Source organism: Xenopus laevis, chromosome 2L (genome assembly GCF_017654675.1).
Source record: "Xenopus laevis strain J_2021 chromosome 2L, Xenopus_laevis_v10.1, whole genome shotgun sequence".
Lineage (NCBI taxonomy): Eukaryota > Metazoa > Chordata > Amphibia > Anura > Pipidae > Xenopus > Xenopus laevis.
In genome coordinates, this window is record NC_054373.1 from 52424410 (window position 1) to 52450248 (window position 25839).

The 25839-nt window shown below is 37.5% G+C and overlaps 1 protein-coding gene across 2 annotated transcripts in view; it reads right to left on the reverse strand.

Annotated features, from left to right (window-relative positions):
• The window catches only part of camk1g.L (calcium/calmodulin-dependent protein kinase IG L homeolog), a 54894-nt gene that overhangs the window by 20495 nt on the left and 8560 nt on the right, over positions 1-25839 (reverse strand). For both annotated transcript variants that reach the window (XM_041581874.1, XM_018246335.2), the window contains exons 2-6: positions 19952-20025; positions 14881-14939; positions 12737-12854; positions 1367-1495; positions 415-489 (exon numbers count right to left, since the gene is read on the reverse strand). In XM_041581874.1, coding sequence (XP_041437808.1) covers positions 415-489; positions 1367-1495; positions 12737-12854; positions 14881-14917 — 359 coding nt within the window. In that variant the 5' untranslated portion in view covers positions 14918-14939; positions 19952-20025. The remainder of the gene's footprint in view (positions 1-414; positions 490-1366; positions 1496-12736; positions 12855-14880; positions 14940-19951; positions 20026-25839) is intronic.

Consider the following 25839-nt stretch of genomic DNA (forward strand, 5'->3'; position numbering starts at 1 on the left):
TCACAGCACTATATAATTGGTTCATGTCTTCCCTGTATAGACACCTGAATGCAGAAATGCCCGATCAGACAATTGACCTTGCAGGAAACAATTCATTTACATCCTCTTTTGTAAACCGTCATTTTTTTTTATTGATACCAAAATAAACTAAATTTGAGGTATTTTTTTTTACTAAATGCTGATTTTCTTTTTATATGCTACAATTGAGAGGCTCCTGTTTTTGAGTGCTTCTTGCTGATTAAAATAATGGCTTTGCTATTTTATGGAGAGCCTTTACTTATAAACTCTTCCATCTCAAATATTGCTGCCTATCCTAGTATGCTTTACAGTCTTCCTTTAGGAACTTTTTCCTATACAGACCCATTTAACGACCCAATTGTTCTGTGTTTGTGTGTATACACCTGTTAAACTTACAGCTGCATTACAAGGTAGAAATGTGAAGAACTCTCGTAGATATCCTCAAGTGTCACAATGTTTTCATGTTTAATCCTAAAGATTAAAGAAACAGAATAGGAATATGAGTTACGTTACAATGAGCCCAAAGATAACTATAGGTATGGCATCTGTTCTCCAGAATGCTGGATTTTTCCAGGGGTAATTCCGTTATTTGGATTTATACTTTATGGGGGAAATGTAATTAAAGTCGCAAAGAGTCAAACAATCCACACCAATAAGACTAAAAATCCACATCTCGCAATGTAATATTGTTCCTTAAACTGTTATTGCATTGCAAATTGTAATTGCGCATTGCGAATTTTAATTGCGCACTCTTAAGAAGTGCTTGAAGGTGTTGTAATCTTTTGGAGCAAATATAATTAACGACTTTTTCAGTAAGAAGTTTTATTACATTGACTGCGCATTGACGCAAACTCTAAAATTCGCAAACGGTCCTCCATTGTCGGACATAGTTTTTCCGTTACCGACTTTTATTACATCCCCGTATGTCTAATGAAAAATAATTTAAGCATTAATTAGCCCCAATGGGATTATTTTGCCTCCACTAAGGATTAATGATATGTTAATTAGGATCAAGTACAAGGTAAAGAGGGGTAAAAGAAAATTATTTATTTTTTAAAAAAAATAGACATAACAGGCCAAGCTCCTCTGCAAATAAAAAAATTCTTTGGGGGTTTGGTGTGCGCCCTTCCTCAGTCCCTGCCCATTCAGTTTAAACTGCAGAAAGTGCAGGAAAGGCAGATTACTATGGTCCAGATTCCCCCGTGGCCTGATGCATTCTGTGATGTTGAGTTAAAACTGCTAAATATTAGATACATTTATTTGAGCATATGTACAATACACCATGTTAAGGATAACTTGTCCTTTAGCTGCTGTGTCTTGTTTACATATTAGTGTTGGTATTGCTCACTTTTTCAGCACTGCTATCTCATTCTCCAGGCTCTTGTCTCGCGAACTGTTGACTTTCTTAATACACTTCAAAGCAAAGTGCTGACCAGTAGATCTATGCTTCACAAGGTAGACCTCTGAAAAGGCCCCTCTGCAAAAGAGAAAAAAAGAAACACACAACCTTATAATAATGTCTATGCAACTCCTTAGTTTAAGGGCATTGCAGTAGTTTGGCGTTGAGACATCATGATTGTTGCCTTTTGTAGCTGGGCTCATGGGCTTGATTCATCCGATATTTCAAGAACATATTGGTAGGTTAATTGGCTAATGGAACTGGCCCTGGTAAGTGTGTTTGTGTGGAAGTCTGGTATAGGAACATAAGAGGAATAAGGGCTGCATAAAATGTATTAACGTACAGGATGAATAATATTATAGAAATATGAAAAATATATGTAGCAGATTTCAAATACTATTAAGGAAACATACTGTACGTCATATTTAATTTTTTGGTGTAAACCCACCAAATGTCACGACTAATAATAAATAAATCTTTAACTTTTCATTTACTAAAAGACCACAATACTGGTATCGGACCTGTTATCCAGAATGCTAGAGACCTGGAACTTTCCATGATTTGGATCTTCATACATTAAGGAGGTTATTTATTAAAGGGGTTGTCCACCTTGAAACAACTAGTTGGTTTCAGATAGATCACCAGAAATAACAACTTTTTCCAATGACTTTCTATTTTCTATATGTGACGGTTTTTCTAATATTGAAGGGTAAAGTGTCATTTCTCTCCTTCTGAAGCAGCTCTGGGAGGGGGGGTCGCCGATCCTGTAAACTGTTCTAAATGGATACATTTAGTTGATACATTTATTATCTTTGTCCCCTGCTGAGCAGAATCTCTGGGTTTCATTAAAGGCAGCTGTTAGAATTGATACAATTGTTGCTAATACTCCAGAGATGCTGCTGAGAAATGTATCAACCCAATGTTGCAAAATAATAACAGTTTAGAGTCTTCACCTGAATTACTGAGCTGCCAGACTGAAACACCAGAGACAGGGACATTCAACTTTAAATTTAGATTTTGGAAAAAACGTAAACAATAAATAATGGAAAGTATTTGAAAAAAGTCTTATTTTCTGGGGAACAATCTAAAAACAACTGAATTGGAAAAAGTGTTTGGAAGGTGAACAACCCCTTTAAAGTTTGAGTTCTGTTTTTCCTGAAAAATTCAATTTTTTGAGGGTAATTTCAGTAAAAACTCAAATTTTTCGACATTTATTATGCCCTGAGGCTGCAAAAAGCCAGAATCTGAAAATAATCCAGCTAAAACCTGTTGAGGTCAAGTAGAAGTCAATAGCAAAGGTCCCTTGAACCATTTGAAGATGTTTTTAGCCTTCATGGGTTTTTTCAGTGGTTTGTGCTAAAAAATTCAATCAGTTCGAGGTATTGAGTTTTTCCCCTGATTCAAACAAGTTTTTAACATTCAGGTTTTTTTCATAAATAAGCAAACATTCAATTTGTGAGTTAATTCTATGTAGAAAAAACCTCACAAATCTCACAAACTCGACCTTTGATAAATAACCCCCTAAATCTGCAATAGGCTGGCTTTGCTTCCAATAAGGATTAATTATATCTTAGTTTGGATTAAGTACAAGGTACTGTTTTTTTACAGAGAAAAAGGAAATCATTTTTAAAAATGTGGATTATTTGGAGAAAATGAAGTCTATGGGAGATGGCCTTTCCATAATTTGGAGATTGCTGGATAATGGGTTTCTGGATAACGTATCCAAAACCTAACAAATGACTAACAAACTACTAACAAACGACTAACAAATGACTAATAACAAATAAATGATGGAATTACGGCTTACTGAACACCACTTTAACAAAAATGTGCAGCTTTCAATATTTACAGACTCCTCTGGTTGGTATAAACCAATAATGTTTGTCTCTTCATAACTTAAGGTTTGACTTCCTCCCTTACAGATATCTGGCTACAAATATCACCCAAATATCTATTGGGCAGGTTTGAAAATCCCTTTGGGATTAGGACCACATCCAACCCTCTCCTGATGAGCCTGCAGCATTGGCCTTCATTATGATTCAATCATTCAACCCTCAGTTGGGAACTGTTGTTTTAGGTTCATAGAAACCTAAAATACTAAATGGAAACCTAAATAGAACTAAAAACACTAAAATATATGTATTTGAAGCTCATACCAGCTCTTTACTGGTTAATCATGATCCATTTATTGGTGTCATTGCTTGAATTCCCCAATTAGCATCAACTAATCCTCCTTAAGACCTTAAGTGACTTAACTGCTTTTTTTAAAATTAGGACATTGCCTTCAGAAGCCCATTAATGATGGACAGGCAGGTCAAGTTATGCTTCTTTAAATTTCCTTGAGGATGGCTTTGACCTTGTATCTACTAAATGAACAAATGATCATACTATAATATCAAAAAGTCTGTTATGCCCAGGCTATATAAAGTATGCTACAAAAAATACTGCCACATATTTATATACACAATCAGCTGTTATTAAAAACTTACAGTTACACAAGATATTGACAACCCAATTGATTGTTTGTTTCGATCCTCTACAATACAGCCCTTCATCTCACCTATATATAGAATTATAAAACCTTCAGTATCGGACAAGGACTTTGATAAATGTATAGGAAAATGGCTACAACAAAATCCAGATCTTACACATTCAGGTCCGCCTTACACCTTTATGGGCGATTTTTGGAGACACAACTAATATCCCAAAGGCAGACAAGAAATTAGCAAACATAATCTCTGCAGTTAGCAGAAAGGCAATATTACATTGTTGGATAGCAAACCATACCCCACCACTTGAGATGATTATTACGAAGCTAGACCTTGTTTACCGCATGGATTAGCCTCCATAAATAGGGAACTCAATTTACAGCCTTTTTTTACCACTTAGTCAAAATATATACAAACACTACCCTCCACACTTCAACAGGAAATTTCCTATGTTTTTCGCTTCACCACATGGTACATGTCCGAAGAATTGGCAGGGAGAAACCCGATAATGACAACTTAAATGTAATGGAATTGGTGACAGAATTGGTGACAGATCAGGTGGCCTTATACCTAATAGGATCTTAAATGCATTTAAAGTTAACCTTGTGGGGAAAATGAAAAAATGATATTGATCAACAGAGATAGGGTGGTTTACTTTGTAACATATATTGAGGAATGTGGGAGTAGGCCGGGGGAAACCCTTGTGTGTAGGTCTTCTTCCTTTTTATTTGTAACCCTATGTAAAATGACAATACTATATGGCATTGAATTTTGTTTGTTTGTTCATTGAATTTTGTTTATTTGTTGATATGTTTAATTGGTGCAAATAAAGACATTATTAAAAAAAAACTTAGTTTACGCATAGTAAAATTGGTTAAAGCATGAGCCTCAATTAATTTATGGCTTAAACTATGTCTTTACCATCAACAGTGCATAATGTTATAATCACTAGCATCTATAAATCAAGACCACTAACATATTTGTCCACATATTTGACCATGTAAGTGTGATATAAACTGGAAAAAACTCTAATTTTGTCCTTCCTGGACTCCTCCAGCACAATGGCAATTGACTACTTTCCAAAAATCAGGGCAGTTAATACATATACTGTTAATACATCTCTTTATACAGACTATGGAAAATTTCATTTACAGTGTCAGATTTAAAGAACTGAAGAAGTCTGATTAGGGGCAGATTTATTAAGGTTCGAGTTGTTTTTTCCACAAAAATTCTAGTTTTCGAGTTGTATTTTTTAAAGATAAAAAAACTTGAAATATTTAAGATATATTATACCCCATCCCTTGAAATAGCTTGAATCCGAAAATACACCTCCTAAAACCAGTTGTGGCCATGTAGAAGTCAATGGCAGATGTGCTGTGAACCATTGGAAGAGTTTAACAGCCTCCTTGATGTTCAAGTTATTTTTTCGGATGGTTTTGCCCAAAAACTCTATGATACGAGCGATTCAATTTTTTTTTTTCACCAAAAACTTGATCAGTTAGAGTTTTCGTGTTACGGGACTCGAACTGGTAGAATCGGGTGTTTCACATTCTAGTTTTTTCTTAAATAAGAAACCAGTTTATTCAAATTCATTTGAGGTAAAAAAAAAACTCTAACACTCCACCTTTGATAAATAACCCCCTAAATGTCCTCAATATAATTTTTTAGGTGTTTCCAAATAGCCTTTTCTAAATGGAAACACACCCCTATTTATTTTAGTTTTCCTTGTTAAGTGAATGTTTGCTATAAATAAATTTTTTTCTCATTCCTCATATTAGCTCATCTTTACATTTCAGTTCTAAATTCCATTTATTAATCAATATCTTTGTTGGACAAATGACACAAGCTTTAAAAAAAGCAGAATGACTGCGCTGTCTCCTTGTTCTGCGCACGAAGATTATACATGAATATAGTCAAAGGTTGTCCTGTTCCTGTAACCTATAAAACCCTCAGTAAGCAGTTAGTGCTTAATGGACTACAGTTGTCAGAAGACTGAAAGCTAAAATGTGATTTGTTTTTCTGGGTTTAAAGGCTATGACAAACTCTTGCTTTGTTTGTGCAATACAATGAGAATGTTCCACAGTCCCTTTTGGTTTAAGCTTTTCCCAAAGGGCGTCAGACTTTTTCTGAAGGGTTACTGGTTAATTAAAAGGGTAAAGATATCTAATATAGATATTATAAATGTAGTCATATGCAGTATTACCTCCTCAACAATGTCCCAGGGGTCCTGGCCCCCTTTCTAATGCAGCCTCACCTTGCACCCAGCATTTACTGTTCTGAGCCCAAGTTTTTCAACTCGCTTTATGGCAAACTCGCTTTTTATATTGTTCTGTTTGTTCAGCCCTACAGCCTAACTGAGGAGAACAACCGCTATGGCCTCTTTTATCTGTATCTTGCTTATCCACCAATGCACCGTACACTGACCAACATGGTACAAACCGGTCCAATCATCAAACTGATCAACACAGTATAAAAATATTGGTCATAAGTCTCCTGTACCAAAAAACAGATGCAATAAAGGCTTAAAGAATTGAAGTTAGGTCGAGTGGAGTAACAAATATCCACATCCTAGGAGTTAACTTGATTTTTTTTAAAAAATCTACAAAATGTTTTTCTGTTTCCATAAGGAATGGCTTTCTTAAACTAACATGGGTGCAAATATGCTGTCAATCTGGAATGATCTTTTTGTGGTTATGCAGCAGTTACTCTACAACTGGTGACACATGGACGAACTGTATCCTATTAGTCCCCTGATTCTGGGTGGCAGAATATTTTTATTCCTAAGGTAAAACAGAAATTGCCACATAAACAATAATTATCAAATGTGAAGTATTTATAAAAAACATTGGAGTGACAGCAAAAAATTTAAATGAAATATTATTCTGCTGTAAATAACATGAATGGATGAATGGGTCTCTGATTCACCATGGAAACGGAATATTTTTCATGTTCCAGCTCCAACATGTTATTAGCGTGGGGGGGGAATGGCTTTGAATAGTGTATGGGGCCGCCTAGGTTGATGCATTGTTATCTAACATCAGCAAAGGTCACAGATTATCCTAACAGGGCATGTGCTATTTTATGTACCTGCTAAACCCCAGATTTCTTAGTAATCCACAGTCAGTGACTTTTCTGTTTCTGAAGGCAAAGCTGGAATCCTAATTATACCTGCAGGGTTATGCAAGAGGACCACATGAATAGTATTTAGAAACTGGATTTTCCCTGCAGTGCCCCTATATTTAACTGAACAGATCACTGAATTTAGCATAGATAGAGCTATTTCCTCATTGGGCCTGGAGACTAACCTAGCATGTAATGGCTGTACTTGGGTTGTAGCAGGAGTATAAATGTGAATATATACAGTACTTATGAGGCATTCAGAACTCTTTATATCACCATCTGTGTTACTGTCCAGCAGCAGAATGAAGTATATAGTCATTTACTCCCATAGGTTTTTTTCTGTGCCTTATTACTAAGGTGAAAGACCAAGGGGCAGATTCACTAAAGGCCGAATTGTCACCAGCAGCATTTTTTAATGACATATTGTCATATTGTCATCGTAAGTCAATGAGTCTTAATATCCCTGTGAATGAAATAAATTGGTTCGCTGTGTTACTAGATACAGGGGTCAGTCATTTTTACTGATTTGAGGCAACCCATCTTCAGAGCCACAGTATTATTTTATTCCAGGCTGTACATTGTAAGCATAACAACTCATAAAGATGTTTGAGATAAAGTTGTAAGAGCAGGGATGTGATAAAGGGTAGGCATTAGTGATGAGTCGGTAGAGTTTTCCTCGACCCTCACCCGCCCCACACCTGTACACTCCCAACCTGCACCTGGGCCGCTCCGTCCCCTCTATTTTTAGACATGGTTGGGGCAGGTGCAATTCTTTAAAGTGATGTGCCAGTGTGGGTCGTGGGCGGGGAGAGCAGAAGGCTACACTCAACCCAAACCCGCCTGTGACCCAAAGATTTTTTGCAGTAGCCTGCCCAAACCTGCCCGATCCTTGGGTTTAGGGCTGGCCCACACACCACTTGTAGGCATAATAGACAGCTGCACTTCAGCTTTATCCCATAGGATCCCTATTTTTGACTATGTTGGTGCAGGCCGTTGACACTCCTAAGCATAGTTTTCCTTGAACCTCTAGGGCAGGGGTCCCCAACTTTGAGTCTAGGGGGTGACAAATAAGGTCTATGATTTACTATTTGGTAGTCCCTATGTGGGCTGGCAGCCTATAAGAGGCTCTGTTTGGCAGTACATCTGTTTTTTTTGCAACCAAAACTTGGCACTAAGCCTGGAATTCAAAAATAAGCATTTGTTTTGGTGAGCAACATGTAGATCACAAGCCACTGGTTGGGGATGACTGCTCTAAGAGTATGACACTAGAGTATGAATTGGCTTTTAGGGGTAGCTATAACCTGTACAGCACATAGGGGGTGGCTAGTGATGGACGAATTTATTCGCCAGGCGCGAATTCACAGCGAATTTGCGTGATTGAATAAATTCGCAAAATGCCAGCGAATGTGAGCCGGCATCCAAAAAAACTGACGCCGGCGTCATAAATACATGGTTAACTGAAATAAATAGAATTCTTTAATATACAAAATTGAGCTGTTATTGCTATTGTTTCATTATCGATGTTTCAAGGAATCTTCTGCAGGTTTGTGTTATAAAATGACTTTGTAGTGCCTAATGGGATTGTTAGCATTCTTATCAAGAAGATGGCAGCAAGGAGATGCCAGCTGAGTTCAGCCATACAGCACATTAAAGGCTAAGTGATTTCATTATAATCCTGAAGCATAAACAGATTTCCTTGAATTGTTCAGACAGCGCAAGAAACAGAAAATCAATGGCAAGAAAATGCTTGTTATTCACCTCCAATGTGCACCTGTTATCAATTGTGCTGACAATGAACTTCTAGATAAGGTAAAGCTTGATTAATTATTAGTCATTCGATTGGACTGCACCATTCTGTGACCTGCGGTACTTAGAATGTCAAATAAAATGGCCGTATTGTGTTTCTGATAATATACAAAGATTGGAGTATATAGCACCTTCCACCAAACAAAAGGGCACGAAAATGGTGTGCAGGGTCAAGGGTTAATAGTAAATATTCAAAAGACAGGAAAGAATGACCCACAATTTGCACCACCCCATTAATCATTCAGTTAATCCCATGTCAGAAAGTGAAGCATAAAACTTAACCTTTATTAAATTACTTAAAAACGACCAAGGTTGAGAAATTCACAAACAATTAAAAATACAAAAAGGAGGAGCACATCCAATGCTTCATGTAGTCTCATATCACCAAGGCTCTAAGATGTGATCTCATCTAACCAATGGGGATCATATAGAGCAAATTATCAATGGGATAGACTAAATTAAATCCTGTGTGTAATAGGTAATGGCAACTACATTGGTATGAGATATCCAGAGGGTGACTACACTTATATGTGCAGAAATCGTTACGTGAGCAGAGATAGTGGGCAATGTTGCTATTGAACCCACATCATAGCCGCAACCACTCTATATGACAGAGATATAATAACATGAAATCTGTCTTTGAGGGTTATGTACTCGGCATTGCACCAGTCTAACCGCTGTAGTGTCTAAAGACTATACTTTCATCATGCACCCACAGAGTTCCTGGTGGGTCTGTGAAAGATTAATTAAATTGCGGCGCAAGTATCATTAGGCTATCTTTACTCGGTATACCCCCAGCATTCCTGGCGGGTCCGAGATAAGGTTGATTACGGCGCAAGTGTCATAAAGCTATCCCTACTTAGTGTACCCCCAGCATTACTGGTGGGTCCAAAGTAAGGTAAATTACGGCGCAAAAGGATTGTTGATAAAGTTGATGTGCTACCTGCCTAATTGAACTAAAATAACAGATAGGCGCCTGACGCGCGTTTCACTCGCATTAGCGAGCTTTGTCAAAGGCAATCTGCGGCGCGAAGAGGAGTGCATCTACATATAGGTACGGACAGAGCCGTTACAATTCAAATTAGCCAATGCGCATTGGTCCAAGATACATCAGCCAATGCGTACGCTTACCGAGGCCATGGGGAGGAGCAAATACTGCTCGTTCTGTGTTCCTAATGTACCGCCTACTCGAAGCTACTGTGCTGCTGCGATACAAAGTATCTACTAGTATCCGCCAACTCAAGGCTACTATGCTGATACAATATAAAGTATCTGCTTACTTTGTCAGTATTTGAGGGAGATAAGCATTACAGACTTGACATATTATTTGTCACATTTGCTGTAGACACGATAACTAGTATCAGATGATGAGAGAATGATAACTAGTATCAAATAATGAGGGAATGGATATTTAAGAGAATAGGAATTTGGTTTATGGCTAGTCACAACCCATATTACATTATATCCACAATATCCCATGTCACATCATTATGGGGAACAGGAGACCATCATGGGTTATACGCTAGAGATAATGGCGATATCCTGAGTATTTTAAATAAAAATGTTCATAGTAATACTCTCATTCATACCATCGGGGCCCATGGCATGCATATTAAAAATCCATTCACTTTCTTTTGCCAAGAGTGATGACTCCAAATCACCTCCCCTAATTCCAAGGGATATTTTGGATAGACCAGTCACTTGAAGACCCTTGCTATTATGATTGTGACATTCCAAAAAATGTCTACTCACTGGTGGTAATTTCTTTTCTAATTTGATCCATTCCGGTGCCTTGTCAATGCTTGTCACATGTTCTAGTACTCTTTTCTTGAGAGCACGATTCGTTTTACCAATATATATTTTCTCACATGGACAGGTCAGCATATAAATCACGCAGTCAGTATTGCATGTAAAAAATTGAGTGATATTATGTTTTTTGCCGAACCTATCCAAAATCGAAGATTTGTTATGCATATATTGGCAAGCTCTGCAAGCTCTGTTCGGCAAAAAACATAATATCACTCAATTTTTTACATGCAATACTGACTGCGTGATTTATATGCTGACCTGTCCATGTGAGAAAATATATATTGGTAAAACGAATCGTGCTCTCAAGAAAAGAGTACTAGAACATGTGACAAGCATTGACAAGGCACCGGAATGGATCAAATTAGAAAAGAAATTACCACCAGTGAGTAGACATTTTTTGGAATGTCACAATCATAATAGCAAGGGTCTTCAAGTGACTGGTCTATCCAAAATATCCCTTGGAATTAGGGGAGGTGATTTGGAGTCATCACTCTTGGCAAAAGAAAGTGAATGGATTTTTAATATGCATGCCATGGGCCCCGATGGTATGAATGAGAGTATTACTATGAACATTTTTATTTAAAATACTCAGGATATCGCCATTATCTCTAGCGTATAACCCATGATGGTCTCCTGTTCCCCATAATGATGTGACATGGGATATTGTGGATATAATGTAATATGGGTTGTGACTAGCCATAAACCAAATTCCTATTCTCTTAAATATCCATTCCCTCATTATTTGATACTAGTTATCATTCTCTCATCATCTGATACTAGTTATCGTGTCTACAGCAAATGTGACAAATAATATGTCAAGTCTGTAATGCTTATCTCCCTCAAATACTGACAAAGTAAGCAGATACTTTATATTGTATCAGCATAGTAGCCTTGAGTTGGCGGATACTAGTAGATACTTTGTATCGCAGCAGCACAGTAGCTTCGAGTAGGCGGTACATTAGGAACACAGAACGAGCAGTATTTGCTCCTCCCCATGGCCTCGGTAAGCGTACGCATTGGCTGATGTATCTTGGACCAATGCGCATTGGCTAATTTGAATTGTAACGGCTCTGTCCGTACCTATATGTAGATGCACTCCTCTTCGCGCCACAGATTGCCTTTGACAAAGCTCGCTAATGCGAGTGAAACGCGCGTCAGGCGCCTATCTGTTATTTTAGTTCAATTAGGCAGGTAGCACATCAGCTTTAACAACAATCCTTTTGCGCCGTAATTTACCTTACTTTGGACCCGCCAGTAATGCTGGGGGTACACTAAGTAGGGATAGCTTTATGACACTTGCGCCGTAATCAACCTTATCTCGGACCCGCCAGGAATGCTGGGGGTATACCGAGTAAAGATAGCCTAATGATACTTGCGCCGCAATTTAATTAATCTTTCACAGACCCACCAGGAACTCTGTGGGTGCATGATGAAAGTATAGTCTTAAGACACTACAGCGGTTAGACTGGTGCAATGCCGAGTACATAACCCTCAAAGACAGATTTCATGTTATTATATCTCTGTCATATAGAGTGGTTGCGGCTATGATGTGGGTTCAATAGCAACATTGCCCACTATCTCTGCTCACGTAACGATTTCTGCACATATAAGTGTAGTCACCCTCTGGATATCTCATACCAATGTAGTTGCCATTACCTATTACACACAGGATTTAATTTAGTCTATCCCATTGATAATTTGCTCTATATGATCCCCATTGGTTAGATGAGATCACATCTTAGAGCCTTGGTGATATGAGACTACATGAAGCATTGGATGTGCTCCTCCTTTTTGTATTTTTAATTGTTTGTGAATTTCTCAACCTTGGTCGTTTTTAAGTAATTTAATAAAGGTTAAGTTTTATGCTTCACTTTCTGACATGGGATTAACTGAATGATTAATGGGGTGGTGCAAATTGTGGGTCATTCTTTCCTGTCTTTTGAATATTTTGTGTTTCTGATAGCAACATTTGTCATCAGTGGGTCAGTGGAGTAACTAGATATTACTGGCCTCCACACAGGGTCGAACTGGCCCGGCAGGACACAGGGAAAACACCCAGAGATAAGAGATAAGAAAAAGAGATCACTGTACTTACGATCCTAATACCTCCATGAACACAAAGGTTTCACGAATGTTGTTTGTTTGCTTTTTCCAAATGCTTCCATCTTCCTCCTTTTTGTGTCCCGATTTATCCAGGGCGGATACTGTAAATTCTGCAGTTGAGAAATTAAAATGTGTCGCTTGCACCATCCCATCATACACTCATAAATTTCTAAATAATTGTGATGTGCCTGGTGGCCTTTCCATTCTATCCAATTATTTGAAACCTGCATCTACGCTAGTGTTTTTATCTAGTGCTCCATCTCTGCAGCACAGTGTTCTTCTCTTCAATAGAGATGACATCTACATGGGATCAAGATTTTGGGATTCTGACATGACCAGAAATCAGAAGTTAGTGTGAGTCCACAGTTCTACAGCCAAGTGATGTTGTTTAAAGTCTACGCATGCTTATGCATGCTTGCAAAATGTGTTCAACATTTTTAGTATTCAGCAGAAACAAATTTTCAGTGATTATTATGAGACCTGTAAGAACGAATTCTTATTCAGGTGATTTTTTTTTAAATGCTCAAAACAAATAGGGCGATTTCCTTTTTTTTTTTTTACAAATCGTATTTTTTCTCTAAATGCTTGTTTTTTTATATCTCTAAACCTCTAAAAAAAACCATAAAGATCCCAAGATCCCATAGGAGTCAATGGGAAATGTGCTGCTCCTATTGGACCTTTTTTTTTTGTTTAAACCATTCAGACGTTTAGAGGTTTTCAGATTTTTTTTTCTAGTTCGGGCTGATTTAGTAATCGAATTTAGTTTGTTTTCCATAGATCTAAAAAATTTGTGGTTTTCCTATTTTCTTTTTAAGCTTTAAAAATTCAAGATGTAAAATACACAAAACACCTTTAATACAAAACTTCTCCAGGTAAAAAAGTTGTCAAGGTCCTATAGAAGTCAATGGGAGATGCGCTGATCCTATTGGACCTTTTTAAATCAATTTGGACTGGAGGTTTTCAGATTTTTATTTCTCTCGGAATTTTTAGAGGTTTTAGAGGTATTCTGATTTTTTTTGGATGGTTATTTTCTGTTCATACTTTTTTTTATTTGGATCTTTTAATAATTCATTCAAGGTTTCATAAAAAGTGAGTTTAGTCGTAGTTTAAAAAAACACAAAAATTCGACCTTTGATAAATAGGCCTCTAATTGTCTGAAACACTTGAATTTTTAGAGGTTTTAGAGACGTTTTATATGCAGAACTTTTAATATCTTTCAACGCATGTGAAACGCGTAGGGTGGATAGAGATGAAGCTATAATTTTAAATTTTTCTACCAATAAATTTATCTTTTAACTGAATATCTCTGGTCTTGTGGATCCGTTTGAGTGCCAGTCAGCCCTGATTCTTTATCTTCTGCTGTACGCTCCCTAAAGCTGGGGGTCTGGGGCTGGTGCACCCGGACCACTTTTACTGTTTGGGAGTAACTTTACAACTAATTCTGGAGCACCTTGTCGTCCTCTAACCATTTGAATTAAGAGAAACACCCCCAAATGTAATAAAAGGCACAATCTTTGCCCAGGATACCCAAAGTTTATCGCACCTGAACAAAATTAGAGCCTTTTATTATATAAAACCCATAGAGTTTATTCGTGGTTTCAAAAAGCTCTAAAACCACTAAAATGTGACCTCTAATTGTACAAATGAAATTTAATTCAGTTCTTTATTTATCCACATCATTATTCAGTATTCATCCTGATTCAAAAATGATGGATTTTGTAGATTGCTAATTTCTTTATTTGAATTTCTAACATTATTAGAAATTGTTCATTTATGGAGAGAATGATTGTCTACAGAAGTATGTCATATTTATGCCTTCATCAGTTCTGCACGGCTGCTTTTCTATTTCATTCATCTGTATGTTGTTGCAAATCAGCATGAAGCAATTGGGGTTTAATGAAGTGCAAAACAGTCTCTCGTGTCAATTACTGAGTGGGAAGATGGAGCAAATGAGTCTGCCTGTTACTGAACCAGCAAACGTAAGAAATGAATCAGTTAAAAAAAGGCTTGGAGCAGATGATGCATTCAAGGCCTAACTCTACAGGGTCAGCACTTAAGTTAAGATGAGTCATACTAAACACAAGATGTGCCGGTGCTTTTAGCTCTTCTGCATTTTTATTTACAAAATGAACTCACCAACTGGGGAAAATGCAGTCAGCTTGGCACTTGGCATTTCAGCTTCTGACAGAGCCAACCTGAAAGAAACATAATCCACATTGAAAACGTTCTTATATTTATATGATATATTTTGAACAGCTGTTTGGGTTAATGATAGAGAAAGAAGAAAAACAGGTACATTTACAGCACTGCATGAATGTGATTTCTGAACATTTTCACAGATTCCTTATAGGCTCAAAATTGGGAGACTTGCTTCCAAGGCGGGCTAAAGAGGTGGGTGGGTGGTGGGGCAGCTTGAAAGCAAATTAGGATAAGATGTAGATTGCTCATGCATCCGTTTTTCTAGATTATCAGGGTTCTCTCCATGAGTGATAATTCAATTTGCTTTAGAACAGTAAGCCCCAACCAGTGGCTCCAGTAACACATTACTCACCAGCCCATTGGATGTTGCACTCAGTGGCCTTATAGCAGGAGCTTTTTATTGAATTAATGGCTTGGAGGAAAGTTTTAGTTGCAGATGTACTGCCAAAGAGAGCCTCCTATAGGTTGCCAGTCCACATAGGGCTAACAAATAGCCAATCACAGCCCATGTCTGTCACCTCTAGGAACTTTTTTCATGCCTGTGTTGCTCCCAGGGGCCTAACTACAGAGGAAGCAGACTCTGCAGTTGCAGGGGGCCCAGGAGGTATAGGGGGCCCCTAAAAAATGAGCAATCTCAACATTTATTGGTAGAACAGGACAACCTCTGGATATGTTTGGGCCACTGAATTTGCTGTGGAGCCCAATAACATCTAGTTATGCCACTGGTTGTTCCCCAACCCAAAACATACACTAACTATGTACATTGCACATATTTCTTCAGTAATACCCTAACATTCTCCGGAAGTATACTATTGTGTAATTACCAATTCTTCTGTTAATACCATGCATCCTGTCATGGTCAGCACCCTAAATCCAGAACCTATGCTAAGCACCCTGTTCTGGGCTCTTGCTTCTGCCTTTAACAGCCGCCTTTCACTTCGGGAGGAGCCCTCGGCTAATCGGATGCCATCAGGTCTTATTAAGAGAGGTGCAAAGCGAAGGGTTCTGGACGAGCAAAGGGGCACAACGTTAAAGCAAAAGTCTTTTGGGCAGAAGGTCGCAGTACTAGGCGTAGACAGAAAGTGTAGTCAAATCAGGCCGGGCAGACAGAGTACAAGCGGAGTCAGGCAGGCAAGGGTCAAACCAGGAGATCAATCAGGAGGGATACAGATATAGAAGAGTCGGTTATCAGGCAGGGTCAGAATTACAGAAGTCAGGATGGTCAGAAACAGGCTGGGGTCACAACAGGTATCAAGGCAAAAATAGCACCCAGGAACTCACTAAAATGGAACCTATAACGGGCAACGATTTTACACATAGAGATCCCTTTTAAACATTTGAATTTCGCACAATTTCGTGCTAACGTCATGACGCCAGCTCGCATGCGCCTTTAAATAGAGAAGACCCCTAAACTGGGTCTATTTATTTACCACTTATAGAGTGTTATCAACAGCTCAGTATACAGCAAATCACCAGAAAAGCTCTTTATTATATAAAATACCCCTCTTAATCTGTAAACGTATCCATCCTGCACATGGCTAATTTGTGCTCCACTTATCCTTCAAGACAGGAAATCAACAGAGGACCATAATCCTCTTTAGCAATGAGCAAATTTAACCTTTAGGGACCAGAAGAGATTTACTGCCCAAAGCCTTCACTTATCCTGCAGTGACCAGTCCTAGTCAACTGTTTGGCAATTCTCTGTACTTCACGTTAATGCCCATGTGTTTATTCAGAGAAAATTACAGGCAATTTGTATTATACCAAATCATTCATCTATTCCAGTAGAATGAGAAAGCGTAAGACTGTGTAGGCAGAAGTTATTTTCACAATGCATGAGAGAAATAAATGACATTGATTTCCTTAAATTCTGTTTAGCAGAACTCTCTCTAGAAAGAACATCATACTGTGCTACAAGGCAATTATATGCAAAACAACGGTCATTAAATGTTTCTGTAACAAAGCTACCATATGGGGTGAGAGCTGAAGGGCAGGGGGACATTAAAATGTAAATAACGCCATTAAAGGCTCATTCACTCCATCAGTTTCACAGTAAGGGTCAGGGCACACAGGCAGATTTGGGAAGATTAGTTGCCCGGCGACAAATCTCCTCTTCTGCAGGGCGACTAATCTTCCCGAAGTGATTTGTTTTCCTAAGTCGTCTGAAATTGTCTTACGAGGAAACTTCGGGGACTTTGGTAAACGAATCGGTCTGAGTGCCATCCCACCGGCTATTTGGGGAGATTAGTCGCTCCGAAGAAGAGGAGATTTGTCGCCTGGCGACTAATCTCCCCAAATCTGCCTGCGTGCCTTGACCCTTGTATTTTAGTACAGACAAAAAAACAAATGAACTAGGCAAAATGAATCTCTGCATTTTATCAATAAATTATTAATGAATAGATATTAGTATATTAGTATATTGTCAACTTTTGATTTTTATTTATACTTTTCTTTGAAGTTAGAACTTGCATTGAAGTCATTGATTTTTGTCATATACTATTAGTTAACATAAATGTGCAACCGTAATCATAAATAAGGGTAATTACTGTTGTTAAATAGTCCTCCCAAATAAAAAGCAATGCCAACAGTTTACTTTTTGAGAAGAATATATAGATGAATTGGGTGGGTTATTGACACAAACTAGTGCTAATTCAGCACATAATAAAGTTACTGCACGTTGCAGATAATTATATAGAGAGAAAGGGAATATGTCTAGAGGAAGCAGACCCTTCAACTGCTTAATGGGGGGTCAGGAGATATAGACAGACCAGTCTTAAGCCCAAGTTTCTTGAGACTTTGGAGAGGATCCTGTAACATGTAGTTATTCCATCAATACAGCTAGATATAGATTGCTGGTTCTTTTTAAATAGTCGATAATCTTTCTATTCAGGCCATCTCTTATACAAATGCTAATCTCTTATTCAAATCAATGCATGGTTGCTAGGGTAATTTGGACCCTAGCAACCAGATTGCCGAAATTGCAAACTGGAGAGCTGCTGAATAAAAAGCTAAATAACTCAAAAACCACAAATACTGGAAAACGGGCAGATTTATCAGGGGTCGAATTTCGATGTAATGGGAGTTTATTTTGAACTCCCATAACTTCGAAATTCGAATAAAAAAACAACAACCGAAATGTATTAAAAAAATCGACGTTTTTTTTGCAGATGAATAGGCTGCATTTGATTGTTCGAATCGAAGTAAGATGAAAGTCCACCAATTGACTCCAATTAGGTTCTAGAAGGTCCCCCATAGGTTAAACCAGAAATTCAGCAAGTTTTAGATAGCAAATGGTTGACATCGAACTTTTAAAGAAACAGTACATAAATTAATATATTTGAATTTTCAAATTTTTTTCAAATTCAAATCGAATTTGGACTATTCCCTAGTCGAACAGAAATAGAAAATAGCTTGAAATTCGAATGTTTTTACTTTGAGTTTTAAATTCGACCCTTGATTAATCTGCCCCTTAAAGTTAATTTAAATGTAAACAGTCCCTTTAACACATTTATGAATGCTCTTTGACCACCTAGATTATACCATGCACTGTGAAGACATCTCCTCCACTTCAGAAGTAGCGCTATGTTGTAAATTCTTTAGAAGATCTAAACATAAGGCTTTCAGTGCACCTGTGCTGGGAATAGTGTAAATATTCTGTGGTGCACCATAATAGCAGAAATTATCAACTTAAACCATTTCTCTCACTTTTATCAACAGTCTGTCTACATAAGTCCTGCATCTTTCAAAAAAAAACTAGGGATGCAGCGACTGTGCTATTTTAAGATTCCTTTGTGAAAGAATCGTCTAAATCTGAACACTTAATTGCATATGTAAATAAGTGGGAAAGGGGGAAAGAGAACCGCCTGTACATCACATGGCTAAAAAAATTTGAGTTCCTTGTTTATTTGACAAAAAGTCACGTGATTTTTCGGATTCGGTTTGGCAAAGCATTTGGATTCAGCCAAATCTGAACCCTGCTGAAAAAAAAGCCAAAACTTATCTGAAAACCAAATCCTGGATTGGGTGCATCCCTGAAAAAAACCCCCTGCAATTAATTTGAAATTACATTTCCTACGTAATGTATTATTCTCACTGAACATATTCAAATTAGGTGCTGAGGAGACGACTTGGAACATTAATAATCTAACTGAACCACAGTACAACTGAAACAAGTTTTCTGTATTTGTAAGGGGAAAATGAAAACATGGAGAATTGATTTTACCATAGGCTGTTCTATGTGAAACAATGTATTCTAACTAAAGGTGATTTTAATCGCGTTATTTATAGGAGAGAATATAGGCATACTTCTAAACACTGCAAATGTACAGACTGAGTTCTCTTTTTTTACAAACACAAACCTATACTCCCCCTGCCATATATCTAACTTTATGGCTCACAAAAACATTTCAGACAAGTCCTTGGAGGAGGCACATCAATATCTCTAGAGTAAAGCTTGGTCCCCTCTGAAAATGGTTAAGAATGGCTGCTGTAGTACAATGCTTCATATTAGTGATGGGCGAATTTGTCCCGAAATTTCACGTGAAATTCACAAAATGGGTGAAAAATTTGCCAGCGTCAAACTTCGACGACGTGACATTGGATGCCCATTAAAATCAATGGGCGTCCATTAATCGTTGCCAGCGTCAAAATTGTCAGCAGCGTCTGAACCGTCGCCGGCGTAAAAGTTATTTTTTTGACGCAGACAAATTTTTGCAGGAAATTTATTCGCCGAAACGCAGAGATTCGCGTGAATCTGCACCTGCCGAATAAATTCTACTATCACTACTTCATATTATGGTTTGTATTACAGTAAGAAATTACAAATATACAACAGCAGCACTGGTTATAAACATGTCACGGCACAATAGGATATAAACAACAGTGCAGCTTCTCTGCAGCAATAACATTTCTTTTATAAAACAGTATTATTTCTACATGTGTTGCCTTCATCCACACTACAGAATAGATACGTGTTTTAAAGATGATGGGAGCTCAGGCATTTGCTTACCTGGCGTCTGGGACAAACTGCTCGTCTGTGGTTGCAGATCAGTTCCTGGCTTGGCAAAGCTTGGGCAAAGTTTCCTATTAGAAAAGAGGAGGGGAGAGAGTGTTGTCAGATTAGCTAGATGAGCACAGGACAAGAGACAAGCATGTGATCTTAAGATACAAAGCTGCACACTTCAAATCTCCTTACATGTGACTATTAAAGGTGTAAGGGACACTGGAGAAGGTCAGTCCCCATTGCAGGTCTGAAATATTAACCTATTACTTTACTTACGATAGAAAGCAAAGCATAGTTTTAAAAAATAAAACAAAGAAAGAAAGAAAATTGTAGGAAGGAATGAGGTCCCTTTAAAGCAAATGCTCTAGGTAATAAATGTTTGTTGCTTGCTCTGGACGAGATTTAACATGGGTGACAATATATGGCTTAAAGTGGTTGTTCACCTTCTAACACTTTTTTCCAGTTGATTTGTTTTCAGGTTGTTTTTTTCTAATATTGAAGTGTAAGGTTTCATTTATTACTTTACTAATGTCAGGAGCTCTGGAAAGAGGGGGTTACTGACTTGTTGTATCTAAATTGATACATAAGTTGATACATTTCTTATGTTTGTCCCTGCTGAGCTATAAGTCTACCTGCTTGTTAACTTTTTTTATGTACTTTTTGAATTATTTGCCTTCTTCTGACTCTTTCCAGCTTTCAAATGGGGGTCATTAACCCCATCTAGACAACAAATGCTCTGTAAGGCTACAAATTTATTGTAATTGTTACTTTTTATTACTTATACAGGTATGGGATCCGTTATACAGAAACCTATGATCCAAAAAGCTCAGAAAGGCCGTCTCCCATAGACTCCATAGACTTACATTTTTTAAAATGATTTTCTTTCTCTCTGTAATAAAAAAACAGTACCTTGTACTTGATCCCAACTAAGATATAATTAATAGGGATGCACGGAATCCACTATTTTGGATTCGGCCGAACCCCCAAATCCTTTGCCAAAGATTCGGCCGAAGACCGAACCAATTTCAAATCCTAATTTACATATGTAAATTAGGGGTGGGAAGGGGAAAATATTTTTACTTCCTTGTTTTGTGACAAAAAGTCACACCATTCCCCTCCCGCCCCTAATTTGCATATGCAAATTAAGATTCAGATTCGGTTCGGCCAGGCAGAAGGATTCGGCCGAATCCGAATCCTGCTGAAAAAGGCTGAATCCTGGCCGAAACCAGAACCGATCCTGGATTCAGTGCATCCCTAATAATTAATCCTTATTGGAAGCAAAACCAGCCTATTGGGTTTATTTAATGTTAAAAGGATTTTTCATTAGACTTAAGGTATGAAGGTCCAAATTACAAAAAGATCCAGGAAAACCCCAGGTCCCAAGCATGACTAACAGGTCCAACACCTGTATTACTATTAAGACCCTCTCCTATTCATATTCCAGTCACTTATTCAAATCAATGCATGGTTGCTAGGGTAATTTGGACCCTAGAATCCAGATTGCTGAAATTGCAAACTGAACAGCTGATGAATAAAAAGCTAATAACACGAAAACCACAAATAATAAAATTAAAACAAATTGGAAATTGTCTCAGAATATCACTCTCTACATTGCACTAAGGGGGTTATTTATTAAAGTCTGAGTTGTAAAATCTCAAAAAAATTAGAGTTTTTTTCACTATAAAACTTGAATTTTTTGATTTATTATACCTCGATGCTGCAAAAAGCCTGAATCCGAAAATCTGCCATCTGAAACCCGTCGAGCTACTGTATAAGTTAATGGGAGAGGCACCTATCTCAATTTGAAGTTTTCATTGTCTGCATTGGTTTTAGCCCGAAAATCCGAGTTTTTCAGGGTTTTTGGACATAAACTCGAGGAATTAAGCAATTCAGCCTGAAAAATTAAAGAAATTTGGGTTTTTGCTCGGTTTTATGTAGCTTTTCCGCAATCCAATTCAATCAGGCTTTTTATTAATAAATAAGCTAAAATCGGACATGCAAAAATAGGAACAAAGGCACACTCACTTCAATGCTTCTGCAAAAACTCCAAGTTTGTTTCTTTTATTTATGGTGAGATCTCACCATAATTGGACATGGGAGTTTGGCCATGGTTTTTTTAAAATAAAATATGAGATAAATTCAGATTTTAGTAAATAAACCCCTTAATGTTAACTCAAAGATGAACAACTCCTTGAAAGGCAGCTGTTAGAATTGATATAATAGTTGCTAAAACCCAGAGATGCTGCTGAGAAATGTATCAATTAATGGAGCAAATTGAAATAATTTAGAATCTGCACCTGAATTACTGAGCTGCCAGACTGAAACACCAGAGACACTTTAAACTTTAAGTTTGAAAAAACGGGAAAAAGATAAAAAATGGAAAGCTATTGGAAAAAAGTCTTTATTTCTGCTGAACAATCTGAAAACAACTGAACTGAAAAAAATGTTTGGAAGGTTAAACCACAACCATAAAGCTTTCAAACTGCACCCCTAGTTCTCTATAGAAGTTTACAATAACATGTATATGAAAATTGAACAATGAAGATTCTACTGACCAAAAATTTTCATTATGCTGTAGACACAAGAGAACACACCAGGGGGATTTTAAAGAACTGATGGTTCAATGGTCCTGTATAAATAATAAAAGTTGTGCTCAGACAAATGTATGTATAAGAAACAGAAATGCAAATGTATGTCTTGCTGTTTGCTGTTTCAATGTATCGGAATAAAAAGAAGAAACTTGTATTGTAGTCATTACAGCATCAATATGCTGAAATTAGAGATGACACAGTATACTCAGAACTATGAAATCCCAGCAGAGCTGCCAATATAAATATACTATTATGATCTGCGCATCATGTGTCTGATCTCACTCTCAGCATCTTGTTTGTACACGTGCACTGAAGAGGAAATGGAAAGCTGCTTAAATAAACTCACAAAGAGATAATAAAAGCTGTTTTTGTGCTGACTCAGGGTGCAAGATTAATCCATTGCTTAGAAAAGCAAACAAACCTATGTATAAGTCCACGATCACAGAAGAGGAGAGAAAACAGACACTCCACCAATCAGAGTACAGAAAACTCTGGGTATGTTTCCATATTACTGAATACAGTTCTCTGTTTGATTATTGTACCCAAGTGCACACAAAATCACATGCAATGTATTGTTGTCAAAATATACTGCCATGGCTCATCTGCATGGTACCCATTTAGTTGTTGGTGCAAATTGTTTGCCATTTACCCACTGGTACAAAAGTTTGTGCCAGAATTTTAGAGGTACAGTATGAATAACCAAAACCAAAACTACTACTGAATAAAGGATTAAAGGATTCAACTTTCTACTATAGATCAACAGTGAAACCAGCAAACTACTCTTAATACTTCCATTACTTTCCTCTGCTTGTTTCTATTAGTCTATTAGTCAAAATTCCCCATCTACTATTTATTTTGCGATCTGGCCCGGATTTGTGGAAAGGCCACCAAGGCCCCGGGCCTAAGGTGGCAGGATTATAGGGGCAGCATGCTGCCCAACCACACCCACATTGGTTCAGAATCACTAGGGATATGCAGGAGATATGATTTCCATGCAAAAATCCCCAACGCTTTGGTCCCAATGATGAAAATTTGTTCAAATAAAGGGGAGGGGACAGGGGCAATGATAGGCGAGGGGCCTAGTGGCGCCCACTATGTAAATCTGGCCCCTTTAGAAATATGAATCAAAATATGAATTAAGGGAATCCAATACCAGACCTTTTCCTTTTATCTTACTTCCCAGTTAACATTAGCACAAAGTATTATTTTAACTTGCTTGGACTGTAAAATAAAAGCCTGCTGGTAGCCTTTACCAGCGTCGGACTGGGACACCAGGGGCCCACCAAAATACCTTAGACCAGGGGCCCACTCTCAGTACTATTATTCTTCCTCTCCTCACTCAACCTCTGTTCTCTTACTCTCTTTTGTTTACATACTATAATCTATTATTTAATGTATTTAAGCTCTTAGTTCTCATTGAAATAGGGAATGGTTATTAAATAGGGCAAATGTTTAGCAGCATGAGGGCCCACTGACACCTGGGCCCACCGGGAGTTTTCCTGGTATCCTATTGGGCCAGTCCATCATTGGCTTTAACTCCTGCCCTTACAGGATTTAATACAGTATATTTAATTTCTTCATTTTTTAAGGAATCGTCTGGCTAACATTTTATAAATGAACAAACAATAAAAAACAGAGCAGTTAGAAAATATTTTTTTTTACCCTTTACTGCATAGCACTGTTTGTTTTTAATGGGAAGATTATCCATTATTAACAAAAAATATAGCTGTAATCTTAGATTGTTATAACAATTGTGTAATATAAATTAATATTCCCCAATACAACCTCAAGAAATTCTATAAAAGTAAACAGACTTTTCCTTTAGGGAAATATGGCTTTTCTTTCCTTATTTCTTTCACTCTTTCTTTCACTATTAATAAATATGCCCCAAGAATCTGAAAATCACAATTGGAACATGTTATTCATCCAAAGTAGCTGAATACTCCTGGATGAAACTACACCTGCTCTCAGCCAGTTATATACTAGATCATGAAAAAACAAACTGAAGGTCTAACCACCCAATATTTGACCAATTGTTGGCCAGATATTAGTCAAGCAGGTTTAAATATCCCTAACGACTCTGCAACTATTTTTAATCAAATCTTTGGTCAGGAAACCAAACAATCGGATAAGCAAGATTTGTCCCGGCATGTGGTGAGGGTGGGAAAATTGGACAAGGATCCACAAATGAGTACATGTTATGGCTATAAATTAACTCCTGATCTCACAACAATAAAGGTATTTTGAAACCCAGGTCTGGACTGGGACTCAAAATAGGCCCTGGCATTTCAAATGCACAAGAGGCCCAACCAGTCCCCTATGGCATCTTACAGCAGCCCTTCTGGCATTTGCCAGAACTCATAGATTGCCAGTTCGGCCTGCTACTACCCTAGAAACTCCATAAGTCCTGAACAAGGTGGGTACTGTTGAGTTCCTTAGTGTATAGTTATTTAAATGTCTGCAAACATTTGTTTACAGCTATCTTGGTAAATTAAGCCCTTATCCCATTTCTGCAATATGGAAAAGAAAGATCAGTTAAACGAAATATGGAACAACTACAAATGAAGCTATTCAGATGGACACATATTGTTATCAAACATTAAAGGGGAATGAATCTACCATTGGCTTTTTACTGTTTTCTACACAGTCGTCATTGCCTTCTCCCTAACTTTATCACCCCAACTGCCAAATAATAAACTGGGCCCTTATACCTTTTGACAAATAATTCTGTACAGTGGGGTTTGAGGCTATGATATTTGACCACATATTGTCCTGTCACAGTCTCCATGTCTCCATGTCAGCAATCGTTGAGCAGAAGCATGCGAGCAGGGGCAGGATCATGGATGAGCTTCCAATACACAAGGAAATCATTTTTAAAAATCTTGATTGACTTGGATAAAATGAGTCTGTGGGAGACAATGGGCAATTGCAATCGGCCAGGTTAAGTGAATCAGATTGAAGCATACACAGTTGTAGAATGTAAAGTCATTTAATATATAAAAAAAATACTGATATTTAGAGGTTTACGGCTACTTTATGCAGAAAAATGTTTTTGATTTAATTTATATTTATTGTTCACACACAATATAACCAGGAACTAAATTAGAATTTCCTCCCACTTACTTCTGCAACCTGTATGATTTCAGACTCACCAGCGCATGTCTGATCTGGCCACATCGTTCTCTGTATATCAGGCCCATTTACAGCCCGCTAACTACCATACTAATTAATTTTTAATTACCCTTTTCTTTACAATACAACTCCTAAGAAGCTTTTTTCATTTTTCAATTTAGCAAGCCCAGT